Here is a 23,879-nt window from a genome sequence, read left to right on the forward strand (position 1 = left end):
AACAAAGGGCTGATCTCTATCCATATTCAAGCGAGCATAAAACTTGGAGTCATAGTGAGGAATGTAGCAGCCGGCCACAAACATGACTTGACCATTTGGTGGGCTGATTTTCAGCCATAAGTAGCGTTTATACTTATCTTCTTTGACAATGGAAACATCTTTCAAACCCTTTTTGGTCATACATGCTATGCCTCCTTGGCCTCTTCGTTGCTTTGCATTTTTGGCCCACATCAAAGAATGTACATCGTATTTGTCAAATCCAAGAATTCGTTGCGCATCATGCTCCCATGTTTCTACAAGAAGTATCACATCGGAGTCATTGGTAAGCTCATCAATGCCAATTCCCGCATTCCATGGATACCCGTTACAATTCCAAAAGCTTATTCGCAAGCGTGAGTTGGTCTCATAGATCATGTGTCCCTATTTGTTGGGTGGACTTGCATCCTCCTCAAGTGCCTTTTCTTCTTGAGATGATACCTTAACCTTCTTGCTTCTTTCCTCGTATGCTTTGCGACGTACATTTTGTTGCATAAGAGTGCGATCCTCATATACATTACAACCCGTTCCTTTGAGGTAGATCCAACCATTGTCAAGGATGATCTTTCTCTTTACCTCATCAGCCATGGTACATACAATAGGTCTTTCTCCCGAGCGAGGGACTCCTTGTTTTCCAACTCGATGTGCACCATAAGCCATGATTCCTGACATGCCAAAGTGTGTAGCAAAAAACTCTTCAATAGCAACCGCAAGAGATTGGGGTGTTTCCATGCTTTCCTCCTTGATTCCACGAATGACGATGTTCTTTGAGCGTTTTTGTCGTTCTTGCAATTCTTGAGTGTCCACATTCTCTACATTCTTTGCTTGGACAACGGCTTGCGTGATAGGAGATGTAGAAACCACATTATCCTTACATATATCAGCCCATGATTTGGATGCATTTCTCATCTCACATACATCATGTCGTATTGTATCTATCGTTTCCTCTTTCAATACATGATCACTCTCAACTTTGCTCAAGCGCTCTTTCACTACATTCATGTCCACAAGAGAGCGTTTACATTCTTGAACTTCATTCTCAAGATGCATCAAGCGCGTTGTTTGCATTTCAAGAACCTTCTTGAGGTGCTCATTCTCCACAACGAGAACTCTTAAAGTACCATTTTCCATTGCAAGTGCGCGCAACTCTTCACCTTGCTTGTTGACGGTTTCTTGTAACGAGATCAAGTAAGCCATGATCATTGCTTCCGTTGTTGTAGACGATGTGGTTGGATTAGCATCCAAATTCCTTGGAGATTTTGCATCATTCTCCATGGCGAGTGTGGCTTTTCCACCCTTGCGAGTTTTGTCTGACATTGCCTTCAAGTCGGCAACAAAAACGCAAAGTTTTGACAGTTTTTTCAGTTCTGAGATGCTGTTACAGCAAAGCCTTCCATTACACAGAAAAATTCTGTCTTTACATCAATGCGTAGAGGGCTTCGTGCTCTTCGATTGAGGCTATAGATCACCTAAATCGGAGTTCGGATGAGCAAGTTATGGTCAAAAGAGTGAACTGCTGTCTACTAGGTCAAAAAAAACGGCTCTGTGTGTGTGTGAGAGAGAGAGAGAGAGGGGATGGGAGCAAGAGTCACGTGAGGGAAGCCGGGGGGGGGGGGGGGGGGGGTATTCATAGGGGCTCTTTGTCTCTCTCGCTCTCTTGCTCGCGACAGGTCCCAAAGAGAGAGTGGATGTTAACGTGGATTTTCCTTTTTGGGGGGGGGGGGGGGGGGGGTGTGGGGGGGGTGTGGAGAGAGAATATCCGTCAGCATCTGATAAAGAACCTAAGTTCCTTTATATCATGCAAGTAGTATTACTATATAATTGATCTACTTCAAATAAAATCCATTAGTTGTCGAATTCTTCGAAGATATACTTGCTGATCATCTTCTCCTCACCCTTGCCTTCGATAACCCACTCCCATCACTTGGCCCTAGCCTTGGCTTAGCCACTCTACTTGCAAGACCTCCCGTCCCCCTGCTCTTGCCAAGCAACCTAGAGTCCCTTCGGCACGTTGCCATTGTCTCATAAATTACCTCAACCCACCAATTGCCTCATGAATCTTCTCAAGAGCACAAGCCTTTAAGGTGAAATCAGAGATGATCGACGCCCTATGCATCACCATTTTCTATCATCTCTGCCTAAGCATCAGCATTTGTTGTCATGGTCACGACAATCCCCATTGAAGGCCCTTGCCACCGTGAGATGCAAGTAGCACAAACTGATTACTACGAGGTGTTGCCAGACAAACACACACACACACACACACACACACACACACACACACAGAGAGAAGAAGAAGAAGAACAACAAAAAGAAGAGAGTTCAACATCGTAGGAAACTATCCCAAGAGACCTTAAAGATCTAGCCGATGAGGAGTTGAACTCAAAACTTGTTATTCAAGAGGGAAATGGCATAACCAATCTACCATACTTGGGTGATAGAAAGGTTATACCATTTTCCTCTTTTTATTAGCAACCACACACGCACCCGAGAAGAAGAGAGTTTTAACGTCGTAGGAAACTACCCCAAGAGACCTTAAAGATCTAGCTGATGAGGAGTTGAACTCAAGACCTGTTATTCAAGAGGGAAATGGCATAACCAATCTACCACATTTGGGTGATAGAAAGGTTATACCATTTTCCTCTTTTTATTAGCACACACACACACACACCCGAGAAGAAGACAGTTTTAACGTCGTAGGAACCTATCTCTAAAGACCTTAAAGATCTAGCCGACGAGAAGTTGAACTCAAGACCTGTTATTCAAGAGGGAAATGGCATAACCAATCTACCACACTTGGGTGATAGAAAGGTTATACCATTTTCCTCTTTTTATTAGCGCGCGCGCACACACACACACACACACACACCCAAGAAGAAGAGAGTTTTAACGTAATAGGAAACTATCCCAGGAGACCTTAAAGATCTAGACGATTGAACTCAAGACCTCTTATTCAAGAGGGAAATGGCATAACCAATCTACCACACTTGGGTGATAGAAAGGTTATACGATGTTCCTCTTTTTATTAGCACTCACACACACCCGAGAAGAAGAGAGTTTTAACGTCGTAGGAAATATCCCAAGAGACCTTAAAGATCTAGCCGACAAGGAGTTGAACTCAAGACATGTTATTCAAGAGGGAAATGGCATGACCAATCTACCACACTTGGGTGATAGAAAGGTTATACCATTTTTCTCTTTTTATTAGCGCGCGCGCACACACACACACACACCCACACCCGAGTAGAAGAGAGTCTTAACGTCATAGGAAACTATCCCAAGAGACCTTAACGTTGTAGCCAAGGAGGAGTTGAACTCAAGACCTGTTATTCAAGAAGGAAATGGCATAACCAATCTACCACACTTGGGTGATAGAAAGGTTATACCATTTTCCTCTTTTTATTAGCACTCATACACACACACACACACACCCACACACACACACCTGAGAAGAAGAGAATTTTAATGTCGTAGGAAACTATCCCAAGAGACCTTAAAGATCTAGCCGACACGGAGTTGAACTCAAGACCTGGCATCTACCACACTTGGGTGATAGAAAGGTTATACGATTTTCCTCTTTTTATTATCACACACACACGCACCCGAGAAGAAGATATTTTTAACGTCGTAGGAAACTATCCAAAGAGACCTTAAAGATCTAGCCGACGAGGAGTTGAACTCAAGACCTGTTATTCAAGAGGGAAATGGCATAACCAATCTACCACACTTGGGTGATAGAAAGGTTATACAATTTTCCTCTTTTTATTAACACACACACACACACACACACACACTCGAGAAGAAGAGAGTTTTAACTTGTAGGAAACTATCCCAAGAGACCTTAAAGATCTAGCCGATGAGGAGTTATCGAGACCTGTTATTCAAGAGGGAAATGGCATAAACATTCTACCACACTTGGGTGATTGAAAGGTTATACCATTTTTCTCTTTTTATTAGCACTCACACACACACCCAAACACACCCGAGAAGAAGAGAGTTTTAACATCGTACGAAACTATCCCAAGAGACCTTAAAGATCTAGTTGACGAGGAGTTGAACTCAAGACATCTTATTCAAGAGGGAAATGGCATAACCAATCTACCACACTTGGGTGATACAAAGGTTATACCATTTTTCTCTATTTATAATAGCGCACACACACACACACACACCCGAGAAGAAGAGAGTTTTAACGTTGTAGGAAACTCTCCCAAGAGACCTTAAAGATCTAGCCGAGGAGGAGTTGAGCTTAAGACCTGTTATTCAAGAGGGAAATGGCATAACCAATCTACCACACTTGGGTGATAGAAAGGTTATACCATTTTCCTTTTTTATTAACACACACACACACACACACACCCACACAAACACTCGAGAAGAAGAGAGTTTTAACGTCGTAGGAAACTATCCCAAGAGACCTTAAAGATCTAGCCGACGAGGAGTTGAACTCAAGACCAGTTATTCGAGAGGGAAATGACATAACCAATCTACCACACTTGGGTGATAGAAATGTGATACCATTTTCCTCTTTTTATTAGCACTCACACACACACCCGAGAAGAAGAGAGTTTTAACTCGTAGAAAACTATCCCAAGAGACCTTAAATATTTGGCCGATGAGGAGTTGAACTCGAGACCTGTTATTCAAGAGGGAAATGGCATAACCATTCTGCGACACTTGGGTGATAGAAAGGTTATACCATTTTCCTCTTTTTATTAGCGCGCGCACACACACCCGAGAAGAAGAGAGTTTTAACGTCGTAGGAAACTATCCCGTTAGACCTTAAAGATCTAGCCAACCAGAACTTGAACTTAAGACCTGTTATTCAAGAGGGAAATGGCATAACCAATCTACCACACTTGGGTGATAGAAAGGTTATACCATTTACCTTTTTTATTAGCATGCACACACACACACACACACACACACGCCTGAGAAGAAGAGAGCTTTAACGTGTAGGAAACTATCCTAAGAGACCTTAAAGATCTAACCGACGAGGAGTTGAACTCAAGACCTGCTATTCAAGAGGGAAATGGCATGACCAATATACCACACTTGGCTAATAGAAAGGTTATACCATTTTTCTCTTTTTATTAGCACACACACACACCCAAGAAGAAGAGAGTTTTAACGTCGTAGGAAACTATCCGAAGAGACCTTAAAAATCTAGCCGACGAGAAGTTGAACTCAAGACCTGTTATTCAAGAGGGAAATGGCATAACCAATCTAGCACACTTGGGTGATAGAAAGGTTATACCATTGTCCTCTTTTTATTAGCACGCACACACACACCCACACACACACCCGAGAAGAAGAGAGTTTTGATGTCGCAGGAAACTATCCCAAGAGACCTTAAAGATCTAGCCGACGAGGAGTTGCACTTAAGACATGTTATTCAAGAGGGAAATGCCATAACCAATCTACCACACTTGGGTGATAGAAAGGTTATACCATTTTCCTTTTTTATTAGCGCGCACACACACCCACACACACACACCGGAGAAGAGATTTTTAACATCATTTTTCTCTTTTTATTAGCACACACACACACACCCACACACACACCCGAGAAGAAGAGATTTTAATGTCGTAGGAAACTATCCCAAGAGACCTTAAAGATCTAGGCAACGAGGAATTGAACTCAAGAGTTGTTATTCAAGAGGGAAATGGCATAACCAATCTACCACACTTGGGTGATAGAAAGATTATACCATTTTTCTCTTTTTATTAGCGCGCGTGCACACACACACACCTGAGAAGAACAGAGTTTTAACATCGTAGGAAACTACCCCAAGAGACCTTAAGATCTAGCCGACGAGGAGTTGAACTTAAGACTTCTTATTCAAGAGGGAAATGGCATAACCAATCGACCACACTTGGGTTATAGAAAGGTTATACCATTTTCCTCTTTTAATTAGCACACACACACCTGAGAAGAAGAGAGTTTTAACGTCGTAGGAAAAACTATCCCAAGAGACCTTAAACATCTAGCCGAGAAGGAGTTGAACTCAAGACTTGTTATTCAAGAAAGAAATGGCATAACCAATCTACCACACTTGGGTGATAGAAAGGTTATACCATTTTCATATTTTTATAAGCACACGCACACACGAGAGAAGAAGAGAGTTTTGACGTCATAGGAAACTATCCCAAGAGACCTTAAAGATCTAGCCGACGAGGAGTTGCACTTAAGACATGTTATTCAAGAGGGAAATGCCATAACCAATCTACCACACTTGGGTGATAGAAAGGTTATACCATTTTCTTTTTTTATTAGCGCGCACACACACCCACACACACACCGGAGAAGAAGAGAGTTTTAACATTGTTTTTCTCTTTTTATCATTTTTCTCTTTTTATTAGCACAGACACACATCCACACACACACCCGAAAAGAAGAGACTTTAATGTCGTAGGAAACTATCCCAAGAGACCTTAAAGATCTAGGCAACGAGGAATTGAACTCAAGAGTTGTTATTCAAGAGGGAAATGGCATAACCAATCTACCACACTTGGGTGATAGAAAGATTATACCATTTTCCTCTTTTTATTAGCGCGCACACACACACACCTGAGAAGAACAGAGTTTTAACATCGTAGGAAACTACCCCAAGAGACCTTAAGATCTAGTCGACGAGGAGTTGAACTTAAGACTTCTTATTCAAGAGGGAAATGGCATAACCAATCGACCACACTTGGGTTATAGAAAGGTTATACCATTTTCCTCTTTAAATTAGCACACACACACCCACACACACACACCTGAGAAGAAGAGAGTTTTAACGTCGTAGGAAAAACTATCCCAAGAGACCTTAAAGATCTAGCCGAGGAGGAGTTGAACTCAAGACCTGTTATTCAAGAAAGAAATGGCATAACCAATCTACCGCACTTGGGTGATAGAAAGGTTATACCATTTCTCTTTTTTTTTTTTTTGCACGCACACACACACGCTCCCACACACACACTTGAGAAGAAGAGAGTTTTAACTTTGAGGAAACTATCCTAAGAGACCTTAAAGATCTAGCCGACAAGGAGTTGAACTGAAGACCTGTTATTCAAGAGAGAAATGGCATAACCAATCTACCACACTTGGGTGATGGAAAGGTTATACCATTTTCCTCTTTTTATTAGCACTCACACGTGCGCGCTCACACACACACACACACATCCACACACACACCTGAGAAGAAGAGAGTTTTAATGTCGTGGGAAACTATCCCAAGAGACCATAAAGATCTAGGCGACGAGGAGTTGAACTCGAGACCTGTTATTCAAGAGGGAAATGGCATAACCAATCTACCACACTTGGGTGATAGAAAGGTTATACCATTTTCCTCTTTCTATCAACGCACACACACACCCCAGAAGCAAAGAGTTTAAACATCGTAGGAAACTATCCCAAGAGACCTTAAAGATCTAGCGGACAAGGAGTTTAACTTAAGACCTGTTATTCAAGCGGGACATGCGTAACCAATCTACCACACTTGGGTGATGGAAAGGTTATACCATTTCCCTCTTTTTATTAGCATTCACACACACACACACACACCCGAGAAGAAGAGAGTTTTAACGTCGTAGGAAACTATCCCAAGAGACCTTAAAGATCTAGCCGACGAGGAGTTGAACTCAAATCCTGTTATTCTAGAGGGAAATGACATAACCAATCTACCACACTTGGGTGATATAAAGGTTATACCATTTTCCTCTTTTTATTAGCACACACGCACACACCCGAGAAGAAGAGAGTTTCAGCGTCGTAGGAAACTATCCAAAAGACCTTAAAGATCTAGCCGATGAGGAGTTTAACTCAAGACCTGTATTCAAGAGGGAAATGACATAACCAATCTACCACACTTGGGTGATAGAAAGGTTATACCATTTTCCTATTTTATTAGCAGCCACACACACACCCGAGAAGAAGAGAGTTTTAATATCGTAGGAAACTATCCCAAGAGACCTTAAAGGTCTAGGCGACGAGGAGTTGTACTCAAGACCTGTTATTCAAGAGGGAAATGGCATAACCAATCTACCACACTTGGGTGATAGAAAGGTTATACGATGTTCCTCTTTTTATTAGCGTGCAGGCGCGCACACACACACACACACACCCACACCCAAGAAGAAGAGAGTTTTGACGTCATAGGAAACTATCCCAAGAGACCTTAAAGATCTAGCCGACGAGGAGTTGAACTCAAGACCTGTTATTCAAGAGGGAAATGCGTAACCAATCTACCACACTTGGGTGATAGAAAGGTTATACCATTTTCCTCTTTTTATTAGCATTCACACACACACCCGAGAAGAAGAGAGTTTTAACGTCGTAGGAAACTATCCCAAGAGACCTTAAAGATCTAGCCGACGAGGAGTTGAACTCAAAACCTGTTATTGTAGAGGGAAATGACATAACCAATCTACCACACTTGGGTGATATAAAGGTTACACCATTTTCCTCTTTTTATTAGCACACACACACACACCCGAGAAGAAGAGAGTTTTAGCATCGTAGGAAACTATCCCAAAGACCTTAAAGATCTAGCCGATCAGGAGTTGAACTCAAGACCTGTATTCAAGAGGGAAATGGCATAACCAATCTACCACACTTGGGTGATAGAAAAGGTTATTCCATTTTCCTCTTTTATTAGCAACCACACACACATCCACACACACACCCGAGAAGAAGAGAGTTTTAATATCGTAAGAAACTATCCCAAGAGACCTTAAAGCTCTAGGCGACGAGGAGTCGTACTCAAGACCTGTTATTCAAGAGGGAAATGGCATAACCAATCTACCACACTTGGGTGATAGAAAGGTTATACCATGTTCCTCTTTTTATTAGCACGCACGCGCGCACACACACACACACACCCACACCCACACCCACACCCACACCCAAGAAGAAGAGAGTTTTGACGTCATAGGAAACTATCCCAAGAGACCTTAAAGATCTAGCCGACGAAGAGTTGAACTCAAGACCTGTTATTCAAGAGGGAAATGGCATAACCAATCTATCACACTCGGGTGATAGAAATGTTATTACATTTTCCTCTTTTTATTAGCACTCACACACACACACACACACACACACCCCCCCCCCCCCGAGAAGAAGAGAGTTTTAACGTCGTAGGAAACTATCCCAAGAGACCTTAAATATCTAGCCAATGAGGAGTTGAACTCAAGACAGAACTCAAGACATGTTATTCAAGAGGGAAATGTCATAACCAATCTACCACTCTTGGATGATAGAAAGGTTATACCATTTTCCTCTTTTTATTAGTGCGCGCACACACACACACACACACACACCCACCCACACCCGAGAAGAAGAGAGTTATAACGTCATATGAAACTATCCCAAGAGACCTTAAAGATCTAGCCGACGAGGAGTTGAACTCAAGACCTGTTATTCAAGAGGGAATTGGTATAACCAATCTACCACACTTAGGTGATAGAAAGGTTATACCATTTTCCTCTTTTTATTAGCACTCACACACACACACACACACACACACCCGAGAAGAAGATAGTTTTAACGTTGTAGGAAACTATCCCAAGAGACCTTAAAGATCTAGCGGACAAGGAGTTGAACTCAAGACCTGTTATTCAAGAGGGAAATGGCATAACCAATCTACCACACTTCGGACGGAGAGAGAGAGAGAGAGAGAGAGAGAGAGAGAGAGAGAGAGAGAGAGAGAGAGAGAGAGAGAGAGAGAGAGAGAGATTATCATGCAAAAGAAGGGAGGGAGACCCTCGTCACTATATGGCATGGCTCTGGCCAGGGGGGATTTAGGGCCCAAATTTGGGGGCGCGAGGCAGCTTTAATCTCGACCATCGGATCACGCAGTGAACTGGGGTGAACTAGGGGCAAAAATGGCTCCCCGAGTTTATTCCTAGTTCACCCTAGTTCACCGGCCTTGCGGGATGTGGGTTGAACCTGGGACATCTCGATTGCCACACGAATGCCCTACCACCACGCATGGCACATGATCATACCCTAGTTTAGGTGCCCCTAATTCACCTTTAGTTCACCCACAGTTCAACCACCTCTAGCTTACCCTGCCCCTAGTTCACCCCTAGTTCACCCCTAGTTCACTGAGTGATCCGACGGCTGAGATTAAAGCCGCCTCCCGCCCCCAAATTTGGGCCCTAGATCCCCTCTGACACAAAGCCGTGCCATATAGTGACGAGGGAGAGCCAGCTAGGGGCGGGTAAGCTAGGGGCGTGATCCGACGGCTGAGATTAAAGCCGCCTCTCACCCCCAAATTTGGGCCCTAGATCCCTTCTAAACCAAAGCCGTGCCATATAGTGACGAGGGAGAGAGACTCCATATGTCAACTGCGCGCGCGCGCGCACACACACACACACACACACACACACACACACACACACACACATATATATATATATATATATATATATATATATATATATATATATATATATATATATATATATATATATATATAGAGAGAGAGAGAGAGAGAGAGAGAGAGAGAGAGAGAGAGAGAGAGAGCGTCCAGTTCGGCGCATTGTCGCCCTTCTCCTCAAGCGGAGACACCTTGCATCTAATTTGCTCCGTCCCTTTTTTGAATTAAAAAGATCGTATCACCTACTGGTTCATCTTTTATTATGTTCATTACCTCATGCGATTCCTTCCTTTAAGTCCCGAGGCAATGTAGGACTAATCTGAGATTCTGAGATCTGTATAATCTCTAGTAAGTCCCGAGGCAATGCTAGGACTGATCTGAGATTCTGAGATCTGTATAATCTCTAGTAAAAGGTGATTGCCGGATTCGAGCTCACTACATCTGAGAAAACGCCTCCTCTGCAAACTGTAATAGCCAACTCTACATCTAGCCAATGCTGTCGCTCAAAGCGACCCACAAATTTAAAAAAAAAAACTGCTTATCTCCTCTGCGCCCCAACAATCGCGCTCACATCTCCCAATGGCCGCCTCGCATCTCTCCCCTTTCCATCTCTCTCTCTCTCTCTCCTTCCTCCTTCCTCCAAGCGCTGCAGTCGGGACCTCCATGCTCCAATGAGTCCAATCTCGCTTTTCCGCCCGCATTTGCCAAGATTCCCCACAATTTTCTTTTTCTTCACGGGAGCTCCCTCAATGCCCAGCTAGAAAAAGGGCTTACAACATGTTTTCAAAATGGGTACCCCCTACTGATAGTCACACACTACATTTTTCTCTAATAATCTCCTTGGGGTACACGGGACAAGTTTTATAAGACGGACGCTCTGTATGGCATGGAGGTGTTCAGTGGTGCGCTTTGTGTAGAAGGTTGTGATCCACGCAGTTATGTCGGGGCCTCCTCTTCCTCCTCCTCCTCCTCCTCCTGGCAACTTTGAGTGGCATACATCATCTGGATTCCAAAATGAGTATTACAACGCTCCTCCTCCGCCAGGTGTCTCCTCTGGACCTTCGACTTTAAGCTTCCCTTGGAGCCCAGCAGGACCTGGTCTCGCTAGCCATAGTCATGCTGTCGGAGCAGGAGTGTATTGGCAACCCACACCGGTCTTCCTGAATACAAGCGACATTCAGCACTGCTTGCCCAGTACAACAAGCATACAGAGTCACGGCGTTGTGCCAGGCATATATCTGCAGCAGCCAACTCCAACAATTGGTTATGGACCTGTGAGTTTCAGCTATGGCACACAAAGTGGTGCTGTGGCCCATAACACGACAGTATCCCATGCCTCTTGCAACATATTAAGTGTTCCAAATCCTTTTTCTGTTCCACAGCATCCTGTTGGAACTGGCTCAATGCATGGCAATGACGTTCCAAAACCAACCAGTCTTGACGGGATAGATGTAAAGGAACTTATCCCCAACTTAAGGGGACTTATTCCCCAAGTGAACGAGTCAGTTAGAAAGATTCTGAGTATGTTGAATATCAAGCCTGACACCTTGCCTTTAAAAAGTTTGGATCCTCAAGTAGTTGGCAGCACAAGGGAACACATGGCCTCTCACAACATAATCGAGGATTCTGTGGATCATAGAGCCTCTTTTGAAAGCTTGCAAAGATCAGATGAATTTATGACAGCAAGTACAATCTTTAGCAACATTTTGATTTCTTCAAGGAAATCCAGAGAGAATGCATTTTATAAAGATGCTCCTGGAGTTGTACAGGTTAGTGCTCGCTTGAAAATTCACTATTGGTCTGCATAAATGAGCTAAAGCTTGACCCACTTATCAGGCTGTCCCATTGACATCTATAGTTTAATGAATCATTGGCTGCAGCTATTTTTTTTTCTTTGTTTTGATTGGAGAGCTTGTTCATGGAGCATTGCTACAGGTACCTGTAAATGCAAATGATGAAAGTTTCAAAAATTTTAAACTTCCGGATTTTGCAATGGGGGAGAGATGGGATGAACTTACATCACAGAGTTTTGATACTGACAGAGAGGTTCGAGGAACTCTGTTGCCCTCAAGGTACTGGTTGGTAAGTAAGGAGATGGTTGAGTGGAAAGTTCTTCCCAAAAAACTTACCTCAGATCAACTAAAGGCAATAGCTGGTTTGCCTCTAGTGCAGCAGGCAGACCTGAAGAAGTGGCTTCTCACGCACGCACGCTCATATGGTGTAACTTGCAGCAGATTCTTGGCAGACCACATTGTGATATTGTTGGTCTTCTGTCTTAGAGCCATCTACAGGGAAGCCGCAGTTCTTATTGATTCTGGGGAGAAACTAGGACTGGTAGATTGTAGGACTTTACATCAAACTGCAAGCTGGTTATCTATTCAATTGTCGTCACTCAATGGCGCAGCTTGTAGTGCAAACCTGGTACTAGGTTTCTACAAGTATGCTTTTAGAAGGTCTGCTTATTGTTCTGTCAGATCTTTGCAGAGAAGCAATCTTGAAGGTGTACAGAAAGTAGAGTCTGTAAAGGTTGATGGCAGGAAAAGTTCCGGTGCTGGTTTAGAGCAAGAATCACACAATCATCCTCGCTCCTCTTCAGAAGCTTGTACTGACCGATCTGATCAGTCATCTTGTGTCGGTGAAGGAGTCTTATGTCTGCAGCATTTAGCTGCTGCAATTTTGACACTCCATGCACAGGCAGTACATGACAAATTCAGAGCCTTTGATCTAGTCACTTGTTCACCAGATCAGAGGTAATAACATATCATGGCTCTATGGCACACGTTTAAGTCCAGTGCAATTTTCATTGTTTCCTGCAGCAGCTCACAACTGCCAGAAACACTTCTTTTCTGCAACAGGTCAGCTTTGCACACGATGGTGACTAACAAGGCCGCGGAAGTGAGATCAACTCGAGCAGATTATAGAGCAGTTCTTGAGCATGATGGTTTGATGTGGCAGCGTCCCCAAAATCAAGTAATATTTTTTGCGCTTTTTTGTTGCTCAATATAAGGCATTTATCTAAAACGAGAATTTTTTTGTGTAGCCCAATGTAAGGTATACTTTAAATATCATGGATTGAGAAAATGATTCTAAGATTCGAGTCTGATCTTGTGATCTTGTGCTTACCGTTGGGAACTTGAAAAGTTTTGTGCCTGTTGAGATTGGATTGATAACATTCTTATTATCGTGCATGCAGTTGCTTCTCAGCTTATTATGCCCTGCTCGGTATGGTGTCACTCATTCCCAGCTTTTCAGAGGCATCTCAATGCATATCATCTTGTTGGATTACTCGAAAAAGCTTTCATTTTTGAATACTTAGTAGGTTCAAGGGGAGTAAGATCAGTTCATTTCTGCGGTAGTTGAAGCCGCAGCCTTGGTTTGGGTCCGAGCCACTATAGGGGCTCAGTGCCTTATTCTTTGATTTTGGCTTTAAGACTTTCTATTCTGTAACAAACCAACAACAACGCATATCACCGAGGTCCTATTACAGGGACACCATTTACTCCCAAAGAATTGAAAAGAAAGAGCCACAAGATGGGCATTTTTAAGGCCCAAAATGAGTTTTGACAGTTTCATCCTCAAAAAAGTTCCCATGTAGACTTACATTGTACACATGCTCTTATATTCTTATAAAAGATTCAAATTTACTTTGGATATCATGAATGTTGTCGACTGTTTTCTCAATCCTATTTTAATTATGATCCTTGAGAGATGACATTTCTGTAAGAGAATTAGACCGTACAAATTTGTTGATTGTAATGACAAAAATGGCTTGTGTTTGCATAGCCTCGATGCTATATTTGTTATGTGGCATGCTCTCTAAACGTGTGTCTGTACGCATGCATTGATCTCAGTAGCCCTTGTTTTTCAAGTTCTAGTCTTTGCCATGGCTTTACCTACTGCTGGTTAGTGATGCATTACTTGGCAAGCTATGTACCCCAAATTGGAGAGTCCCATGTATGGGCAGCTAATTTGGGCCGATCCTAGGAAATATCACGTTACTTGTAGTGACACTTGATGATTCGGCAAGAAGATGCTTGGTAGAGCATGGTTGTCAATGCATCTGAGGTTTAGTGTCCAAGAAAGCTCATGTTAGGGGGCCTTGAGTTTGGGCTACTTGTGAGAGGGTAATGGAAGATAGTCTCTATCAAGCCCAAAAGGGGGAAGGGGGGGGGGGGGGGAGGGGGGGGGGAGGGGAGTGCATAGCGTGGCCTGTTTGTTAGACTTACACCACTTTGCTGCTTCACAGTTCTAGGGCATACATGTACGGCTAGTGTGCCTCCGGGCTGGCCACCCTTTGCATATGCATATAGGCTGTGTTGTCCCGCCGCCCACTTTTGGGCCGTCTGCCCACCTTGTCTGGGCGCCCTCTATGTTCCTATTTTTTCTTGTTGGGTCATGGGGTTTTTTTATGCATTGCCCTACCTCCGGTACCCACTTACATAGTCTGACATACGTCGTATTTGCAGGTTGGTGGTTGATGGTAGTCATGGGGCATTGGTCGCCCCCTCCTCTCACACCTTGCGTTTGTGTCTATTCTCTCTCTCTCTCTCTCTCTCTCTCTCTTCTCCTCTCTCACGCTTTCGCACATGCGCACTCTCACAGACTCACATGGTATTAGCAGCTTCAGGCTCTCCATGAGACCAACGCTTCACCATCAGCATGAGGTTCTCCCTCCCAAGAAGAAGATTAGCCAGCGTTTTTGAAAGGAGAGGCCAACACTCAACCTACAGCAGCGTTCCATCGCAAAGAACATGCGTTTTCAGCCCATCTCGTTTTGGGCAGCAAAAAACCCTAGCGTTTTTAGAGGTTGCTGTGTTTTTTGGCTCTCCCATGGAGATCACCAGATTTGGAAGCCAGCGCCAACCTTTTCAGGCATTTTCGTCGTCGGAAAACCCATTCTACCACCTGTGTTTTCTGCCTCCACCTGCGTTTTTGGGCAGATACAGTAGCGTTTTGCAAGAGGAGGTAGCGCTACCTTTGGCCCACCATGGATCTTGCCTTTCGACACCCGGCTTAGCATCCGCTGCCTCGCCGGCCCTGTTCCTCTTCATATCTACTAGAGGTTTCAGCCATTTTACACTTCTGTTTTCTCCGTTTTCAGCCCACTCGGGGCTGTGACTTTGATCCCCCACCCTCCCGAGACCCTCTGCACTGCTCTAGACCGTGCCGAGAGTGTACAAGCACGCTGAAAATCGCTAGACAGCGGCGTTTTCATCACTTGGTAGTTGCGTTTTTGGATGGACAGCAGCCTCTTGGCGTGTGTTTTTCACAGAGGGATGAAGTTACCTCCCGCTAGGACACCATCCGATGGTGGTCCGTGCGGTCTCTCAGTGACTGCTTCAGCACACGGTAGTTTCGACATCGGCTTGATCGTTTGCAGGCGCACGACCCTTGGGAGATCCATTCATTCCAGCCATCATTCAGCGTTGCGCACTCCAGAGGGGGTGGTGACTTGTGGTTTGTTATGGACATGTTTCACAGTTTAGCCACCTGGCCACACTGGGTTACAAGTTCATGCATTGACAGGCTTCCGATCATTCTCATGACGGTTCCTAGGCTTCCCCATTTTCTCCGGACAATTTGACTATAGACAACACATATCCTATTGGGTAGGACACTTGCAGGTGTATTGACACTTCTTTTACGACAAGGAGCTGTTTTCACACTCAGCTCGGGACCTTCTCGCAGTATCTTCACCGTGTATTGGCGGAGTACAGCAGTTTGCTACACTGCTCGTGACGGCACTTTACCATGGAGATATCTCGGAGGTTGGGACACCCTAGACTGCTGCTACACTCATGGAGTATCGTCCTTCAGTGAACATCGCAGCAGACATCTTCATCATTTGCCTCACGTCTTCGGCTTCACACGGTTTGTTCAACATCAGGTGCTGAGAGGGGTTGCTAGACTTACACCACTCTGCTGCTTCATAGGTCTAGGGCATGCCGCATACATGTATGGCTAGTGTGCCTCCGGGCTGGCCACCCTTTGCATATGTATATAGGTTGCATTGTCCCGCCGCCCACTTCTGGGCCGGCCGCCCACCTTGTCCAGGCGCCCTCTATATTCCTATTTTTTCTTGTTGGGTCGTGGGGTTTTTTTATGCATTGCCCTACCTCCTCCTTGGGAACCTATATAGGGAGCCAGGGGGATACCCACTTACATAGTCTGACATACGTTGTATTTGCAGGTTGGTGGTTGATGGTAGTCATGGGGGGCTGATTGCCCCCCCCTCCTCTCACACCTTGCGTTTGTGTCTAATGTATGTCTCTCCTCTCCTCTCTCTCACGCTTCCGCACACGCGCACTCACTCTTGCGGGATGTGTGCTGCTCTACCCGCCTTGATCTTGAGAGGGTGAGATGAAACTCTTAGCTTACCAATTACCACTCTAAGACTGTGTGGTTGAAATAGTTTTATGTATGATGGGCGCTGGATAAAGATGTCCATGGGACAACATGACAAATTGATCTCTCTAATAGGCAATCTTGGTGGGCAAAAACTAAGCCGGTGCCACCCATGTCCTGTGTGTGTGTGGGACACTCAAATCTTACCGGGTGAGCAGTAGCATACCTATTATGTATCCATAATCGTTTACGCATCTTCTTTATGCGAGAGAGGAGATGTGTAGGGCACTCAAATCTTATGGGGTGGGCAGTAGTATATCTATGATTTTAGTGCCTGACAATCTTCTCTTCGCGAGAGAGAAGTTGTGTTGGGCGCTCAAATCGTATTGGGTGGGCAGTAGTATATCCATGGTGTATCCATAATCCTTTGCGCAGCTTGGCACTGAAGGCTGAAGCATACCCTATCCTCTAGTCCTGTAACCGGCCAGCATCACGTGCTCTACATCAATGTACAATTGGAGGCTATGGAGTCAAAAGAAGAAGACACGACAACAAAAAGAGGCGATGAAGAAGAGGAGGCTTGTGTTTGCTGATGCCCAAAAGTGTGCTTTTAAGAGTGTGAAAAGCACACGTTTTCACGCCTTTTTGTGATCCACATCTCAATAACCAATGTCAAATAAATGGGAATATGAAGGGGTTAGGTTTTTTATTCAAAACCTAACCCTATTGAACTTATGGAGCACCTTTCGAGGGGCCTAACCCTAACAAGCCAAAAGCTTGAACTCTGGGTTGCACTTTTGTGAATCGCGATGACTGCTGACATGAGAATTGTACGGACATGTTGACGTGGCAGCTACACGGATTTCGTAAATCGCGTTGCTGTGATGATGTGGCAAGCAGTTTTGGCAGTTTTCTATGTGAGTTTTTTAATGCAAGTGCTTTTTGGTGAGAATGCTTTTGAACTTGATGCTTTTGGGGCTTTGCTTTTGGGCACCCCTTGTAAGTTCAAAAGGGCCCTTTGGGCCACTCTTGCGCAGGGCATCTGGATGCAGAGTCTCGGAGAGAATTGGACCCTCGGGAGTTGTACTTTGCGAGCATAATAATAAAGAAATACCGAAAGGGGCGCCCGTCTTGGCTTGGAACTCCGGCGTGCCATGTTGACTCCTCTCTCTCTCTCTCTCTAGTCAAGTTTAGTGATTTTGCAGTTTTTGTTTTTTTGTTGCTATTGATTTCTGGCTTGGAGTGTCCAAGCTTGTAACAATTACACTTCATTGGGCCATCTGAAATGACGTGCATGTAGGTCTAGGTTAGAGGAACGTGTCGGTCCAATCCGTTCATCAAATGGTTCATAGAGCAGTGAGTTATCGCCTGAAAACTCACATGTGCGCACATTTGCACATTTTCGCATTTTCGCGACTTGCTTAATTTTCCTGACTTGGTACCTCAAAAAGTCCTATACAGGAAGCCCTTGCCCTACCGTTTTCTCACAAGTTTTGGGGGCATCAGAATTCAGCTCAGCGTTTTTGCAACAACAAGCATGGTGTTTGTGCTCCACGTTGCAGATCAGCCTAGCGTTTTTCCTATAGCAGCAAAGCAGCCCAGCGTTTTCAGTTTTCAGCCCTTCCTCTCGCTGGAAAGGGCATAGGTTTGCTAAAGCTACCCTCTTATTTGTAGCCCGGTATTTCGGCAGCCCATTGAGCCTCTTCTCGGCCATTCCCTTGCCGCATCGAGTGCTCCCATTGCAGTCTATCATCGGCATCATCATCATCTGCGTTTCAGCCCTACTTTACGTGGCTGCGTTTTTGCAGCCAGCTTTCAGCCTTGTTTCCTCTCACATTGGGCACAAATCAGGCCTAGATCTACCCCTTGGTGGCCATCAACAACCCCTCATGGAAACGACTCCAAAGGTGCATCAAACAGCCCTAGAGGTGCTTCATTATGAAGAGTTACCATGGTGACATCCCCCATTCGACTTAGTAGAGTCTGGATTGAGGTATTTCATGTGTGTACATTACATTTACGCAATCAAAAGCAAATACGACATCGTCAATAGTATGGGGGCCCTGGGGCCCTTGAGAGGGTTGGTTGGGATCCCATTGGGTATCATTCTCCTCTCTCTCTCTCTATCCCTCCCCCCCCCCCCCCCAACAGACACACACACACACACACACACGCGCGCACACACATCTCTATCTGTCTCTCTCATTCTCTCTCTACAAGGAAATAAAAGGAACCATCTCTTGTGGTAAGTTGCACACATTCAAGCAAGGAACATGAGCCTACAATTGTATAAGCATGCGCTAACCTGGAGTGCAACAAGAGCAGTGTTACTGTGTGTAGCTAACAGCCCCCTTAGCACATGATGTTGAACAATCCGACAGAAGTCAAAGACGTGAGGCCTTGAATGAAGATGTTTGCTGTGATGTCTACAAGAGGACAATACTTAGTGATAGTAGCACGAGTCTGGGCATTTCAAGCCATCAAGAAATTTTGAAGTAGATGTTGTCTCTAGCAATGTAAGGAACTGTTGTATTCTATCGCTGCTAAGTGTGTGTATTGCTCCAAGAAAGATGTCCTAAATCATGCGTAGAAGTAGACTCAACGATCATATAAAAGTATTGATAGGCCTACAAATGTCCAATCTTGGTGATGAAGATTTGTGGTCACTAGTCGCAAGCCATCATGACCTAGTAGTTGATCCACAAAAAAATTTAGGAAGGTAAGACAACGAACTTAGCATTGAAGTCTATCTACTATGTGTTGCAATGGTCATCAATAGATTGCATGGACCATCGTAGATGGTGTCCTATTAGTAGACAACATCCTCCAAGCGAGATTAAGCAATCTCCACTATGGTTGTCCTCTGAGAAGAAGGATTGCCAGACTAAGCAATCTGTGCTGTAGTCATCTTGTGTCACGTGACACATCCAACCCTATGTGTCCGTGGACAAGCTACAACACAAGGGTTCAGTCAATCCAGTCAGTCTAGATTTAGAAGTGTTCTGGCACTTTTGTGAGTCTGTTCGCAGACCGTGCATGCCCATGCACTTAGGGTAGATGCATATCCTCCGGTTGCACACAACATGATCATAAGCATTCCCATCAGAATTCTTCATGGGAATTTTAAAGTGCATTTAGCCTATTTTCCCTATTTTTGACATTTTTCACTTATTATTTTTAAGTGACTTTTGTTGGAAAGTAGGTAGGCCAAATTGAGTAAGTTTGTATATAAGCAAACCTAGGCTAGCACTAATTGGCAGAAGAGGCAGCAAGAGCCCAAGCTCAACAGGCAACTTCTCAGCAAGAACCCCCTTGGTGGTTTCCCCCCAAGCAAGACTTCAACTCCCCTAGCGTTTTTGGTCCTCATCGCCATAGCTCCAGTTGCTTGGCGTTTTCAGCAGTTCCCCACCGCTTGCAAGCAACAGTCCCTAGTGTTTTCAATAGACATTAATCGCAAAGCTTCCTTCAAGCCTAGCGTTTTTCATCGAGCATTGTCCGCTACAGATTTCAGCCTTTGGCGATTTGCAGCAGTCCATTTTCAGCCTCTCTTTCCACATCCATTTCAGCCCACAGCAGTAGCAGATTTTCAGCGACAAAGACCAGCAAATTCAGCGTTTTCTTTGCGTTTTCAGCCGCAGCAGAATTCAGCCTATCAGCGTTTTTGGACAGTAGGTAAAGAGTAGCAGATTTCAGCCTTAGATCGGTCTTGCCATCCCCGTCGTCGTCATCGATCTAGCCTAGACTTGCATTAGTCACATGCATTCAGTTTGTACCCGTTTGTGCAATCAATAGTAGACCACTCTCGCCATAGAGAGTGGGGCCTTTGGAGGAGGGTTTTACAACATCTCTGGTGTTGTATTCTCTTCTCTCTCTATCTCTTAGTCTCATACACTTGCACGCACAATGTCCATTCACTTTGTTTGTGTCCATTGCACTCTCTCATTAAGAACGGAAGGCTCTCCCTTCCATAAGAACAAAAGGAACCTTGAGCACAGTTCGGAGCACTCATCTTGAGCAAAGTTCAAACATTCATTCCGTTGCACCTAACATTGGCATCAAAGCTTTGGCAGTGTTTTGTATCACTCAAGGAAAAAACCATCAAGAACCTAAAGAAGAACCCCAAGTATCAAGAACCTCAAGAACTCATGAACCCCAGAAGAATCAAGAACCTTAAGAACCCAAGTTGAACCAAAGAATCCAAGAAACCTCTCTCACTTTTTTTTCCTGAAGAATCTTTGAGTCTCGACCATGGACTTACCAGATCCCATCTTCATTGCCATGTCTTTGAAGGAAGATCGACATCGGATACACGAGAACCCAGATCTTGAGTACCAAGATCTTCTAGCCTTGTATGCGGTTATGGAAGGAGTTGGAGACAGGATCCCTAACCTCTTCTGCATTCGCATGTAGCGTGCATCCATTTCCCTCGTCATTGAACCTTTGGAAAGGACTCCAGAACCAAACCTCAGTCCATAAACACCGGGAATGTTTTCACCACAGTCAGTTTTCGGGAAACAGCTCTTGCTACAGCAGGCAGAGTCAGCACTATCTGGTATAGAGCCCAGGCTGATATTCGGCAATCGTAGTAAGGCTGGACAGTGACCCTTACACGCTGTTTGCATCGTCAGCAGTATCCACAGCACCCGCAATACCATCAGTCCCCGGTTCCGAAGAAATTTTCATTTGTGAGACATCCACAACATTAGAAGCATTCATCAGTCAGCATCAGAAAAACAAAAAGAAGAGTAGAAAGAAAAGCAGAAATGGAGCGCGGACACAAGAAAGAATGGCAGCCATAGCGCGTGAGAGCGAGCAAGCATGCTTGGAAGCCAAAGAAAGACAAGCCGAATTTGATCGCGAGAAGAAAGCAAGAAAGGCAATGAACGACCGACACATGGAAGAGATTTTGCGACTTTTTTCTTAAGTGCAGGTGTACTTTGCACAGAATCAGGAAAAGGAGGCTCTCACTCCCTTCTTCTCCCAAGCATGACACACAGGATTTGCATGATGATAAGCATGATGATTTGAATGACAATGATACGCATGATGATTTGAATGACAATGATAAGCATGATGATTTGGATGATAATGATGAGCATGATGATTTGCATGATCAAGATGTGCTTTCTCACAAGCATGATGATTTGCATGAAGAAGATGTGATTGTTCACAAGAAGGATGAGTTAGTGAATGCTTTTTCTAGCGAAGCTAACCTCGTTGCAGATTCGATCAATCATGAAGAATCGATCTTGGCTCTCGAGCCTAGGTCCAAAGAACCCTCACAGGAAGTATTATGTGTTCGAACGATTTGTCAGCACGCATTGTTCGAGTGTTTCATTCGTGATCGTTTCCTGTATTTTAGTCAGCGTCTTTATGTGATCCCTTTTTCTAGGCATGGCATATTATACGTTGAGCACGTTTCACTCATGAATGAGCACGGATGGATGCGGATTTTTCATGAAAAGTTGAAAGGTATGCATTCACGGAAGTCACATTCCATGTCTCTTCCTTGGCATGACACAGTTTCCGAAAGAGCACATGAAAGTATGAGCACCAAGTATGGGCATTTCCGCTGTGAATTGTCACAGTTGATTGCTCTAGATCATAAGAGAAAGATTCGATCTCATTGTTTGTGTGTGTGTGGTGAACGGTTTGGCACTCCGTCTCTTTGTTCATCTACATTGCATGCACAGTCTTTGAGGAAGACGATTTTTTCCAGTCACTTTGCATGGAATAGGTATGTTCATGGTTTTGTGTTGGAAATGGTTTCAAGAATTTTCAGCCATGGAGATTCTTGAAGAAGAAAGAAGCATGACACTCGATGAAGTTGAAGCATTGAAGGAGCCACACAAGACTTTGTGTCGCTTTCGGCGCGGCCAAAAGAAGCAAGCGTTGTAGACCTTTATGAAGTTCAAGTACCGCACGACCCACACATCAGAGTGGGCCGACGAAGAGTCCTTTCCAGGATTCCGGATATTGTTGGCGATCTCCCTCGACGCCATATAGTTCGGTACCAGTACCTCACTTTGAAAAGGAGGGGATGTCACGTGACACATCCAACCCTATGTGTCCGTGGACAAGCTACAACACGACAAGGGTTCAGTCAGTCCAGTCAGTCTAGATTTAGAAGTGTTCTGGCACTTTTGTGAGTCTGTTCACAGACCATGCATGCCCAGGCACTTAGTGTAGATGCATATCCTCCGGTTGCACACAATATGATCATAAGCATTCCCATCAGAATCCATCAAAATCCTTCAGGGGAATTTTCCAGTGTATTTAGCCTATTTTCCTTATTTGTGACATTTTTCACTTATTATTTTTAAGTGACTTCTGTTGGAAAGTAGGTAGGCCAAATTGAGTAAGTTTGTATATAAGCAAACCTAGGCTAGCACTAATTGGCAGAAGAGGCAGCATGAGCCCAAGTTCAACAGGCAACTTCTCAGCAAGAACCCCCTTGGTGGTTTCCCCCCAAGCAAGACTTCAACTCCCCTAGCGTTTTTGGTCCTCATCGCCATAGCTCCAGTTGCTTGGCGTTTTCAGCAGTTCCCCACTGCTTGCAAGCAACAGTCCCTAGCGTTTTCAACAGACATCAATCGCCAAGCTTCCTTCAAACCTAGCGTTTTTCATCGAGCATTGTCCGCTACAGATTTCAGCCTTTGGCGATTTGCAGCAGTCCATTTTCAGCCTCTCTTTCCACATCCATTTCAGCCCACAGAAGTAGCAGATTTTCAGCGACAAAGACCAGCAAATTCAACGTTTTCTCTTGCGTTTTCAGCCGCAGCAGAATTCAGCCTATCAGCGTTTTTGGACAGCAGGTAAAGAGTAGCAGATTTCAGCCTTAGATCGGTCTCGCCATCCCCGTCGTCGTCATCGATCTAGCCTAGACTTGCATCAGTCACATGCATTCAGTTTGTACCCGTTTGTGCAATCAATAGTAGACCACTCTCGCCATAGAGAGTGGGGCCTTCGGAGGAGGGTTTTACAACGTATCTGGTGTTGTATTCTCTTTTCTCTCTATCTCTTAGTCTCATACACTTACACGCACAGTGTCCATTGCACTCTCTCATAAAGAACGGAAGGCTCTCCCTTCCATAAGAACAAAAGGAACCTTGAGCACAGTTCGGAGCACTCATC

The 23,879-nt window shown here is 44.4% G+C and overlaps 1 protein-coding gene across 2 annotated transcripts in view; it reads left to right on the forward strand.

The window, feature by feature from the left end:
• The first annotated feature begins 11,235 nt into the window (after positions 1-11,235).
• Positions 11,236-23,879, forward strand: part of LOC147453423 (U11/U12 small nuclear ribonucleoprotein) — a 40,673-nt gene continuing 28,029 nt past the window's right edge. The window contains exons 1-3 of one of the 2 annotated variants that reach the window (XM_086515608.1): positions 11,236-12,169; positions 12,336-13,150; positions 13,256-13,370. In XM_086515608.1, coding sequence (XP_086371734.1) covers positions 11,339-12,169; positions 12,336-13,150; positions 13,256-13,370 — 1,761 coding nt within the window. In that variant the 5' untranslated portion in view covers positions 11,236-11,338. The remainder of the gene's footprint in view (positions 12,170-12,335; positions 13,151-13,255; positions 13,371-23,879) is intronic. The other variant, XM_086515607.1, reaches the window with a different exon arrangement.

Source organism: Adiantum capillus-veneris, chromosome 7 (assembly GCF_014529385.1).
Source record: "Adiantum capillus-veneris isolate H3 chromosome 7, ASM1452938v2, whole genome shotgun sequence".
Taxonomy (NCBI): Eukaryota; Viridiplantae; Streptophyta; class Polypodiopsida; order Polypodiales; family Pteridaceae; genus Adiantum; species Adiantum capillus-veneris.